The following is a 12,718-nucleotide window of genomic DNA, read 5'->3' on the forward strand; positions in this document are numbered from 1 at the left end:
AAAGAACAGCTGCATGTGTAGGGATTTGCATTAGAAGCTTTTCATTATTTAAAGCCACCTATAGAACCTCACAAGTTTATGTAGGGCATCTACTACACGAACCCCCAAGAGTCAGCACTAATAATTCTGAAGGTTTGACAGCATTGTGCTGCTGGTTTTTCAATATTATTTTACAAGTATGATATGCTGGGGGTGCAAAGAACTCAAATAAAAATCTAATAAAAAATCAAATAAAAGTATAATATAAGAGCTGCTAAAGAAGCCAGAGGCTAAGCCTATTGCAGGCCTTTCCTTGTGGGAATGAGTAGATACAAATAGCATTGAGAGTTTCAAATTTTGAGGGAACCTTAAAAGTGTGAGATATAAAAATGTGACATCCAAGTGTTCCTGTATTAAAAATAATATGTTACAGTTCACGAAGGTGGATAAAGCTCATAAGAACTACAGTCACTGATACTGTATCTCTCAGTTGCATGTAGGCTTGAGGAAAACTGATTATCCCATGGTGTTCACAACCTGCTGTTATGTGGGAGACCTAAGGATTCCTTAGAAACCATGAGGGCAGTCCATGAATGGAGGTCCTAAATGTATAATTTTATTCTGTAGCTTATAAGCAATACACTGCATTGAGGAACAGTTAAAAGAGGCTGCTATTTATGGAAGTGACTATATTTTAAGTTATTTTCATAGACAATAAGACGATGTGGTAACTGAGCTGTAAAACAGTAAAATTAATATCTATTTTTATTATTGCTATTACATGATTTCTGTTCAAATTTGGTTGTTGTTTATCCTCCTATATTTGCTTCACCCTGTTGCTCACTCAACTAGGTAATTCATTGCTTATGTAAAATTAATACTCAAGGAAATGCCAGTTACTTTCCAAAAGAAGTTTTGCTGGAGAGAAGGATGCACCACTTGACAAGGACTGTGCATGAGTATCTGTTTTTATTTTTCTGTTCTGCTTTATTCTTTCCACAGCAAATAAGTAGGATTAAGGGAGCATATCCTGAATGATGGATGATAATTCTGAGCACAGCAACTAAATCTTTTGACTGCCTGGCTTAGAATTACTTATTATCCTCATCAGCTTCTCTCATATCAATACTCCCACACTGTTATGTCTGTCTAACACACTGAGATAGTCTAGAGCAGTCAAAGGCCAGCTTAAAGAAAAAAACAAAAAGAACAATTAGCTCAAACAATTCTGATACATAGGAAACATAGAGGAAAGACGTACACACACTACTCATCTTGTCACTATTAGGGATCGTTCATCCATTCTTTACTCTGCTTTAACAGCTGCTTTGTGTTTTGGACATACTGGCATTATATTATCCTATCTATTCTTATTCCATTCCAATTAATTCCTTCATAGTATGTTCACATTAGGAGCTTGGATACGTGATCACACTATTTGATTTATCTTTGTCATGGGATAGTTACATCACAGATAGATACAAAGGTAAATCAGATATTTGCAAAACAACCCCTGAGCTCGGTGTGGTTGGATGCAGAGCTTCAAAAGACCATGAAAAAGTTTGCAAATTTACCCACAGAGTCATAATGTCATTATTCTCCATGTCTATTTGGAAAATTTGGTTTCTTTTCTGAATATAGGGAAAAAGTTGTCAACTAGATAAATGTATGATTTTGGATCCATTACAGGACCACTTCTCTGTCAGGAAAAAAAATGATGGACATCAGAATGCTTCTGTCATAGGCCAGTCTACTGTTCTGGTCACTGAACTGCATCATTCAAACCTCTGACCAAACAAGGATTTAGATTTCTCCTTTACACTGAAAGAAGATCTCCAACATATTTTAATTCCTTTTCCAGTCATTCCTCCATTTTTTATGGAGGTTTTAAGAAACAATAAAGATACGTCGTTTTGGAAAATTCTGAAAGAAAAAGAAGCATGACCTCCTTTGTATTTTTTTAATGGGAGTTGATAAGGCTGTGAAATTTCAGAACACTTCTTTAAAGTTTACCACGGGTGTTATTGCAGATACTAACCTTCTGATGTTCCCAAACATCTGTGAGTGACCTAAAAATCTTCCAAAATCTATGTGGAACATGTGCCCAGCTTTTGTGAGCATGATGTTGTCACTGTGTCGATCACAGACTCCCAGAATGAAGGTAACGACACACCAGCCAGCGCAGGAATAAAAGAAATTCCTTATTGCCTAGTTGGGAAAAATGAAAGCACTTACATGAAATACGCAGCCTCACTGGTTTGTGATGCTAACAAAACAAAAAACCACAAAAACACCAAACCAAAACAAAAAAAGCAGTTCTACAAATGCTTTGCTTGTTGCTAAAACTTTAAGAGACAGGTGTTGGTAGGAATGGTACTCAGATAATACATAGATTTCAAAGTTACAATGCAAGAACAACTTTATGCATGAGGTTTTCACCTTGTGCTTTACAGATGCTTGGAAGTCTATGGAAAACTTTGAGGGGAAAGGAAAGCAAGCTTCTTGGCAGGAAGCAAAACTTTTCTTTTAATGTTCTGCATGAATATTGTAAAAACAATTGTTACAAAATTAGACAAAAATTCACAAATTTAACCATTTGGTTCATAAACAAAGTAGGTTATTTTATACCCACTGTCATGTTCTGTAACAGCACAGATCTTATTTTCTCCAGAACTCAGCTGCCTTTCTCAAATCCTAATAATCAACTCTCTAAATATTCCAACCCAAAAAACTGAACCCCATTTTACAGAAATGAACTGAAATACAGGAAGGCTAAATAGTTTTCTGCTCGCTATGTAACACAGAAACTCAAACCATCCTAATCTAGATCTTTATGTTCCTGGACAAAACTTTTATCAGCCAAGGTAAATGATTATTTAGGCATCCAGGAATTCCCTGTAGATGCAGGGATTCCTGCAATGGTTGATATGGATGACAGCACTGTGCAAGACTTAGGCCACAGAACATGAGTTGGCTGAATTTTTTTCCCAACTGTGCTACTTGCTCACTTTGATGACCTTGGATAAAACACTTCAGCTTTCTGTGATTTTGTTCACCCAAGTGTAAAATGAGGATATTAAAGCTTGTTTTGCATCAATGTTTTGAGCACCTCAGATGCAGTACTGCGTGAGTAAAAAATTATTAAGGAGTAAAAGAAGACAAAGGTTCATTCACTAGCAAGTACAAAGTGAATGTACAGCAGTAATTTTATGCATACCCTGTGCAATCAGATCTGACTGCATTTTATATGCTTAAAAAATTGAAAGAAAATGGGTAGAAATTAGTTTTAGAATATTCCACATTAATGGCACTTTTTACAAACAGCAGCAGCAGCAGCAAGAAATCGAGTTTTCCATCAATTATTAATCATATTTCACTTTTGAATTGAAATATTGCCTGCACTTCTACCATAACACTGTAAACATTCAAACTTGGAAAAAAGCATGCTACAGAGATTGTTTCCTGTTTAACTGAATCAAATGATATACTAGGAATTCAAGTGCTCTTAGTCAAAATGTGACTAAGGATGAAAAAATGCCTATGGAATAATTTCTAAAATACTAAAGTTTATCAAACATATTTATACTTTACACCTACTAACAAACTGCTCTAAACCCACTTCATTTTCAGAGTGATAAATACTCAAAGCACTCCTTTAAATTTAAAATTTTCACTACTGATTTACTGTTGGCACAAGAAAGGGCTCTAAAAATCGTCCCAGCAACACAAACATTAAAAGGTTTTTCATGGGCCTCTCAATGTGCTCAGTCAACAGAGAACTAACAGAAAGAGTTCCTTGGAAAAACTTCACTTATATAAATAAAATTCCCAACTTTTTCGCTCACACATAAAATCTACTTTCATAAAATCAGATGCATTTTATGGGATACCATGAGAACATATGATATGAAAAGCATGATCTTTTGTATAATATGACTAGGTAGTTTTGATAAAACAGCTTTCAAAAACAGGAGGTAGTGACATGGTAATCTCCAAATACAGGAAATTCATCAAAACTCTGTATGGTTTACATAAAATAAAATATTTAGAGAGGGAGAGAGCTGACCTAAAAAATAGATGTTTCTGCATTCAAGATTCAATTTCTACTTCAGGTTCTCTTCGCTTTACTACTAAATTTCAAAAAATCTCTATGACACATTTTTACAGAAAATGTAATATAATACACCTGAAACAGAGGAATGACTACTTAGAAAGAGAGTGGCATTTAAGTCAACTCCTTGGCTTCTATGCATGTGACTTGTTTGTCTCGTGTCTGAGCCACTTGTTTTTGCTGCCTACTGTAATTTGGTTTCTTTTTTCCCATGGTATAACACAAAATGTGTAATGAGCTTCATTACCATGAAGCTCATGTTACCTCGTGGTAACTTGATTCCAGAGGATGGTGATGATGGAACCATTTTTTAATTGTGTTTTCTTTCAATGGTCCTATCAGTCCAGACTCCCTGTGGATCTTTGCTAGTGTAGTAGCATCTGGCACCATCTGTACCAACCCTAATCAGACAGAAAAGAGATTGCATGAAAAATCTTCAGCTTTAAAAAGATATGAAGACCATCAATGCATATTGCCTGTTGTTGGATCGCTCCATGCAGAAAAAAAAGGACATAATTAGAAGCTTATAAATAATGAATGCAACAGAAAATACAGATCAGCATTGTTTTTCTTTTGCTCTTTGGAAATGAAAAGTAAAGGACACTTAGTAAAAGGTGGCAGTTCTGTGAATGAGAAATAAAAGCACCAATAACAACAGTGTGGATAAACTGCCTCAAGGTACCAACAAGGTCAACAATTTAATGAGATTCAAAGTGGGTAGAATATGTACAAACCTAAAAAAATTATAAAAAATAGAATTGTATATTTTTTATTAAATATAAAGTTACTTCAGATGTTTTTATTGTCTAGAAAGCTACACAAATTTTTCTGCAGTACATGATGCTGATCACAGCTGGCAGAAAGGATGCTAGATATGTTGAAATTAGTCTGATCCAGTATGTCATAAACTGGGACTCTGAAGCGCAGAGAGAAGCCAAACATTTTGCAATGCTTCACTTCAATCCTCTGTCTCTACTGCATGAACTTAACTCCATTTTTGGAACTGAGACCTGGCTTTCCAGCCTTCTGTCCCCGTCCCCATGTGTGGTCCCCTGGCACACCACCCTTCAACTCTGCATTACAGGAAGGACTTTCTCTAATAATTTCATTTGGTGAGAGGCTCCTCCCCGATACCATGTCTGGAAAGTAGCATTCCACCACTGCTGTATTCGCTTTTCATGGTGGTTTCTGTGTTCCCATGGCCATGAAATTATCATCTTCTATTCCCTTGTGTGGACAAGGTGGCCTATGGAGTAAGGCATTAGCCTAGGACTTGGAAAATCTGCATTAAGAAGGCATTTTGCATGACCACAAGCATGTCACTTGGTCCTTTTATCCTTAACCACTAACTGCAAATAAATTATATTAACACTTCTGTAACTCATAAGGAATGATGTCTGGAAAAACTGTGAGACACTGAGAAGTTTTCTGCTGCTATGATGCTGAAAGGAAGAGACTGTCAGGCAGAGAATATTATTTGGAGACATTCCCTGTATCTTCCTTGGCAAAAATCAATTTGTTGGTATATGAAAGAGTCTATATAAAATCTTATGTTCAGGAATAGTATTCTTGTATTGTTGGTCTTTGAAGCAGAAGCTTTCAAGCGTTGACTCCCATCTCTAAAAAGAAGGGAGGAGTCTTTTTCAGGTCACCATAACAACCTGCCACATGCCTGAACTCATCTGTATTTTCTCTTAGTTCCTTCAGATCACTCATTCTCTCCCATTTTCACTTTGTGGCTCAGAAAGCAATGATTTTTTTTTTCTTTTAGTTTTTCTATTTTAATAGCTTTGGTACAGCAGGTAATCTGGATACATCAGTCTTTTATTTGAGCAAGGATTATTTCCAGTAAAAGATTTGGTCAGTAAAAAATAGCAAGCTTACTGCTGTCAGCAGATTTCTTTAGCAAGCAATTGGTATCCCTGCTACAGCTCTGCTATAACAACCATAAAAGAGAGAAATAAAGCTTTCAGATGAGTTAGGCCTGCCCAAAGCAACATTAATCACAAGAGTAATATTTCAAAATCAACACTGCAAAGCTGTCATCACTTGTCTACAGGTACTTTCTGTAGCCACATGCATGGAAGCTCATTTAAGCATCTATGTAGGACCACTCTGGATTAAAACTTCAGTAGCTATGGCCAATTTTCTCCAAAGCCCTCGTTTTGATGTGTGAAGTTATTCTTAAGAATCTGGTGCCAGCTGATGCTGTTGAGGTTTTTGGAAAATTCTAACCTAAGTTGCTAGAAAATCTAGTGAGTTCAGTTGTACTTCTGGAGAGGTAGAATAAACAAATTAAAGTCAGCATTCAGGAGTAGGCAAGTATACAATCAAGGGCTCAAGAAGTTGAAAATCTGAGTGATTTTTTTTTTCTTTACGTGGTAATATAGATAAGACACCCATGAAAAAAAAAGTTAGAGGGATGATTTTTGTATACTTCCATTTACATGAAATATGAATAATGTAATGCAGGTTCCTTTTATAGTCTAAAACTGACCTTGTCCTTTCCCTGTAGATAAACACCTATAAATGATCATTTGCATATCCAGTCCTTCTTGGAGCCAGATGCTGTCCATCACTCGAATAATTTGCAGAACCAACATGTCTTGACGCAGATCATCACCTATCTGAGGAAATTGCACACGAAATTTAGTTTTCTCCTTCAATACCAGAAAGAAATAACTTCCTATTTAATTCGGACTTTTTCTGCCCACCAAAATAGCTACATTCATTTTACAATAAATCCCTCTTGTTTTTCTTCACAGTTGCTACTTATCTCTCTGTGTCAGAAGAGGACAGAGTAGATGGCACACATAAGCAGGAACAGTTTTGGCAGCTACTGAGATGGCAACAAATGGTCTCTGATTAAGTGTGGCCTTTCTGCTTATTATTCCTATGTAATTATTAGAATCTGAAAATTTAATCCAGAGGTAGGATCCTAATTTAGTTACATTTTAAAGTCTACGTAATGCTAGACTCTTTTTACAAATGGCAGCGTTTGTCTAACATTAAGCTTCACAAGTTGGTATTTGCAGGAGGCTGAAGGGGAATTTTATCATGAATTTACATTTTATCCATGACACAATTCATATTCAGTTTCAAACAGTGATGACCCCTCTCCCCATGGAGTTGGTCAAACAATAATCTCAGTGAAATGGGGCTTTAACTGTAGCCACAAGAATTAATGAAGAGATTATTTTCCACCGTGGCTGAGTAAATGGCCTTTGAAAACAACAGCCCTGATTTTTTGTTTCCCATCTCACCCTATGTAAAATACATGACTTTTACTAGTATCTAAAGAGCTTTATTTTTTTATTGCATCCTTTTCATATAAACATTCCAATTTACAGACGTTTACTGCCATGAAACGAGTACTTGAAGAGACATAAAACTCATCTTAAAACCAAAATATCCAAATCTGTTTTTCTTTCATTTAAAGGTAACACTGACCCCAAGCAACTCCTCTTAGTACCCAAACCTGCAAAAAATCTTATTCTCTCCACTTACCTTTCCTCACATATGCAGTCAGCAGACAATTTAGTACAATACCAGTGCATATCATTTTATGCATGCATCATCTGCCATGAATAAGCAATGGAACTATAGTACAAGTAAAAGATACTTTAACACAATGGTTTGCTGTCAGGAGAAGGTGATTCTTAGATTAAATAGCATAAGAACCAGGTCTCTAAATGTTCAGAAAACTTTCAGAATTGCTAGTCTCCCCCTAACAGGCCTTGAGATTCACCTTTCTGAGAATCACAGCTGCTCTAAAGGTCAATTTAAATCAAGGCAGCATAGAAATCTGTTTGTTTGTTTGTTCTTATTTATTTTTATCAATTTTTTTAGACTTCTGGTTTAGAAAATGATACTGCAAAAGATGTAGGAATAATGCCATTGGCAACACTGACCATTTTGTATCCATCAGCATTTTATGGACTTGTCTAAAACCAGTATCCACTCTTAGGGAAACTTTTGTTTTTTTTGAAAGAGAACTAGTTTTAAAATGCATGTCTTGTCTTTCTGTAGATGGACCGTTCTGAACTCTGAAGCTTTTCTAGGTGACAACTGGAAAATAAACCAGAGTTTAGTTTTGGAGTCAGTTCCTCCAAGAAACTCCAATGAGACAGAGCTCCTCTGCTGTCTCCTCCACCTCGTGTTCCTCAGCCCATTTCCCTGTGCTGGCTGACAGGAGTAGAATTAGTTCTGTGAGGCAAATGCAGCTTCAGTATTTTGATTTTTTAGAAACATATGGGAAAAGTTAGTGGTTTCAGTCATTCTGAACCATCTCTTCTGACTTCACTGTAATAAATAAACTAGCTTTAAAATATAAACTTTTTATTTTAGTCTGGTTGTCTTCACTAGGAAAAAAAAAATTGCAAGAAATTGTTTGATTCAAAAAGGTATCACTCAAAAAGGTGATACTCAGTGTATTGCCTCGACATATTCCATTAAAAGTTCTAGTGCCAAAAATAACAGGGATAAGTGAGCAGCAAAGCCAAATCAGCTTTGGTTCAAAGTTTAAAACATATATTAGGTGAATTTTAATCATTTTCCATACCAAAAAAACAGAGGAATAGAGAAAGAACATACCTTAAAAATAACATTGATGTTTCCACTTGGAGCATTCGCATTAATGAAGGAGATTTTTAATGGAAAAGCATTGGACGTGAAATATGAACACGACTTCAGGGAAAAACAAGATGAGACAGAAGAACAACAAGGTCACATACACAAAACATCAGGCCAAAACAATACCTCTGAAAAAGATACCATCTTTAAATACTATTCATAGCACTGATAACAAAAATTAAATAATTCTTGATATTACTGACTGTTTAACTGGGTCTGAAAAACGACTCACACCATGTTTCACTTCCATATCAGATAATAAGAATGGATAATATTTTCTATACTAATTGTTTTTCATTTTCACCCAGGCCTGCTAATGATAAGTTTTGGCTGGAACTGAGAGGTCTAAGTATGTAAGACTGATCTAACAAGAACCTGTAAAGCGTTGAAAAGCCCTGGGTCCTATTATTTTCTAAAAAACCACCCCTGCCCAATCAGACAATCCTTATGGCAGCAAAGAACCTGTGAATTTCTTTGACAACCTCACTCTGGTTGATGCTACAGGAAATTCCAAAAATCGTGATATATTTTATGTGGAATTTATCTTAATTAAACATAAACTCTGCCTTCTCATGCCCTATAGCTCCTTCCACTGGAAGACCTCAAAGGGCTTCAAAAAGCATTAATGAGCCAAGCACTGCAAATCCTGTGTGAGTTAGGGTGGCATTACTATCCTCATTAAAAAAAAAGAGGGGGGTGGCGGGGAAACCCACTGAAAAACAACGAAAAACAATGGTAAATTAATGGCCTGGTTTCTAGAAATAACGAGTGCCCCACAAGAGCTACTGCTGTCCTTACAGGGTGGAGTGTAATGGAGGCTAATTTGAACAAAAACCCCACCAGACACAGCTGTCTCTTGCTTTTCATCTGAACATCTCAAAGCATGGTACAAGCATGCAAATATTGTCCTAGACACATCAAACCTCTGCAAAGTGCAGCAGCCATTATCCATGATGAAATCCTAACCCCCTATGGAATTTTGTCAATTGAAATGTCTCAGTAAGTGCTTGAAAGGTTACCGTGAGATAACGCATCACAGAGCTGGGAGCAGTGCTTGCTACTCGTAAAATCAATAGGTGACACCAAAATGAATTAAATTTAGGTAATTATAAGCACTTAAAAGTCCTAATTTGCATGATTATACTGACGTACAGTTCAATCAAGAAGCTGGATGTATTTATAGAACGATAATAGCCTATAAGAAAAATGAAAAAAAATAATCTCTCTTCAGATACTTACATTTAAACATTTTTGTATCTGTCCAGCCAAGCTGGAGCAGTATAAATAGCATGACTTTATGGTGAGATACCTTCCCATTAGTCATTTCCAAAAAGCCTGAAAGCAGGGAGAAGCAGCAGGCTTCAAATTTTTCTGACTTATCTCACACACAATTGGCCCAAGCCTGTGGGGTGCTGGAAGACCTCAGTTCTCAGCCAGATCAAGGCTGAATTGCAATTACTTGGAGAAACACAGGTCAAAGACAATTCAAGGGATCAGCACCTCTTAGACTCAAGTCCACTATGGATAATGAACTAGAGAACAAAAATAGAGCACAAATTGCTGTAATGAGACAGCTATAACTGCTAATATGTATGGCTGTTCAGGTTTGGTTTTTAATTGATGCTGGATATATTTTCCTTCTCCAGAGATGGAACAGGTTATTCCTGGCCTAATGTTGCTTACGAAAATATTTCTGAACAAAGAATAATTGAATCTTAGTACTGTGGTCAAAGTAAAGTCAAGTATCACTAAAGAGCATTGTTGTTTCCTCTACCCTTAAGTCATTTTTAATAGGGGTTAATAGACAAAGGTAAGTGAGCATGAATATTTAACATTTTAGTAATTCTGAGCAAGTCTCAGCTCAGCAGACACCTTGCTCTAGACCTTTAGCTTCTACTATACGTGACAGGGGAGAGTTTCAGATGAGAAAAAATTTGACACCAAGAGCTACCTGGGCAGGCTGGATGGTAACCAGGTCTCAGTTTAAGGGAAGCCAAATGTCCTTGCCAATCCCAAAATCACAGCAGGGCAGCTGAGCTGAGAATGGGCTGCTCAGAGTTTGAAACCTCTGGTGCCATTTCTGTGTAATGTGTGATATACATGCAGCACCAACCCCACCAGCTCCTTCACCTCTGTTTTGAACAAAAGCCTCCAGTTTAAAGAGGATTAGGCTGATGTCAGTTTACCAGATGATTTATGCTTAATCTCGGTAACATCACTTCCCAGTCAATGCAGGCACTCCCTGCCTCTCCCCTTTATACTAAAAAATAAAATTAAAAATGCAATCCATTGCACAAGGTAGACTTACATCTGCCTCTATGCCTTGGACAACAAGCGCAGGATTCAGGGGAAGCCGACAAACCTTTACCTCCTGGAAGAACTGCTGAAGTCTGTCGAGTTCCACCTCTAACACCTCCTGCAACACGTGAAACATTATGGAAACACAAAAGAACACAGCACCAGCTTTTAAACTGTTGACTGTCTTTCTGTATTTTAAACAAGCAGTACAATTTCCAGAGCCAGGAGCATCCCTGTGACCTTGTAACAGCTAATGAGGTCACACTGACATGCAGTTCTGAAAAATAAGAACTGTGATTTTACTCCACATTCATGCTTTCTCAGCCTAGATGCATAACGAGCTCATGGTGACCTGTAGGTTTAGGTGGAGAGAGACTATTTACAAGAGCATCTAGTGACAGGACAAGTGGAAATGGTTTCAAACTGAAAGAGGGTAGATTTAGATTAGATATTGGGAAGAAATTCTTTACTGTGAGGGTGGTGAGGCACTGGAACAGATTGCCCAGAGAAGCTGTGGGTGCCCCATCATAGAATCATAGAATCAGCTGTATTGGAAAGGACCTCTGAGATCAAGTCCAACCCTTCTTCTCCCTTTTTTTTTTTTTTTTTTTTTTTAAATCCAGTCCGGGTTTTCCCCCATTCCGTACTCCAGCAGAATTCCTGGGAGACCAGGTTGGATGGGGCTTTGAGCAATCTAGTCTAGTGAAAGGTGTCCCCGCCCTCGGCAGGGGGGTTAGAAGGAGGTGACCTTTAAGGTCCCTTCTAACCAAACCGTTCTGTGATTCAATGACCTTCATTAGCAGCTAATCAGCCTTCCATTGCTCTGCTGCATCTCATGGTTTTTTCTGCCTTGCCCAAGAACTTCACAATCTATTGCTAGTTGTCTCAACGGTGTGCTCTCCTTTGCCTAACTCTGTGTGTTAACTGCAGGGTTTGGGTACTTCTCAGTATCACAGTAACTGCAGCCTCGAGATTAAAGCCTTAAATCTGAATTATGCATCAGTAATGTATAATGTACTACGACTATTTCTTTTTCTTCACATGGATCTTCCTTTTGCAAATATTTTTGTCTTTTTACTTCCTTGTTTGCTTTGCTGTTCTCAGGCAGCGGAACACTGAGAGCTTTCTGAAAAATCCTTTGAAAATCTTTGAATCCTTAACAAGGCAAAAAGATTCATGGTATCTTTCACGACAACCAGCAGTGGCAAGTATATTTTTATTTGGCTTCCTTCTCTGCCTTGCTGAGATTTCAGCAAGAAGCAGTTTTACACATCAGGTAAGTAACAACAGTTGTCTTGGAAAATTAACAGTTTTGAACTGAAAATGTACTGATGCAATATAAAAGCTGCAATTGCTGGAGAAGACAACTGCAAGCTTCTACTGCCAGGAATGTATCTCTGCAGATATGAGTTCAATATTCATTGCTAAATGTTACATTTGAGATATTAAGTACATTCCACTCCGGCTGCCTTTGTTAAATGACAATGTGTCCATCCTGTCCAGAACAACTCTTAGCAAAGCTTTCAAGAAATACTGCAGCTTGACAGGAGTCAAATACTTTGGGATGAGGTGGCGAATGGGAGCATTCCTCTCAGTAAAATGTTAGTCAGCTTTGTTGCCATTACTTCTGTACACCTCCAAGTCTTGTTAAGCAACCACTGATGAAGGAATTTGAATGACTTACAAGATCTGCTAATG

The 12,718-nt window shown here is 37.2% G+C and overlaps 1 protein-coding gene across 1 annotated transcript in view; it reads right to left on the reverse strand.

Annotated features, from left to right (window-relative positions):
- Positions 1–12,718, reverse strand: part of PIK3C2G (phosphatidylinositol-4-phosphate 3-kinase catalytic subunit type 2 gamma) — a 195,756-nt gene that overhangs the window by 66,633 nt on the left and 116,405 nt on the right. Inside the window, exons 19-23 of the mRNA XM_017823912.1 lie at positions 11,031–11,138; positions 8,684–8,776; positions 6,588–6,717; positions 4,355–4,491; positions 2,018–2,187 (exon numbers count right to left, since the gene is read on the reverse strand). Of these exons, the coding sequence (XP_017679401.1) occupies positions 2,018–2,187; positions 4,355–4,491; positions 6,588–6,717; positions 8,684–8,776; positions 11,031–11,138 (638 nt within the window). The remainder of the gene's footprint in view (positions 1–2,017; positions 2,188–4,354; positions 4,492–6,587; positions 6,718–8,683; positions 8,777–11,030; positions 11,139–12,718) is intronic.

Source organism: Lepidothrix coronata, unplaced genomic scaffold, assembly GCF_001604755.1.
Source record: "Lepidothrix coronata isolate B3197 unplaced genomic scaffold, Lepidothrix_coronata-1.0 Scaffold107, whole genome shotgun sequence".
Taxonomy (NCBI): Eukaryota; Metazoa; Chordata; class Aves; order Passeriformes; family Pipridae; genus Lepidothrix; species Lepidothrix coronata.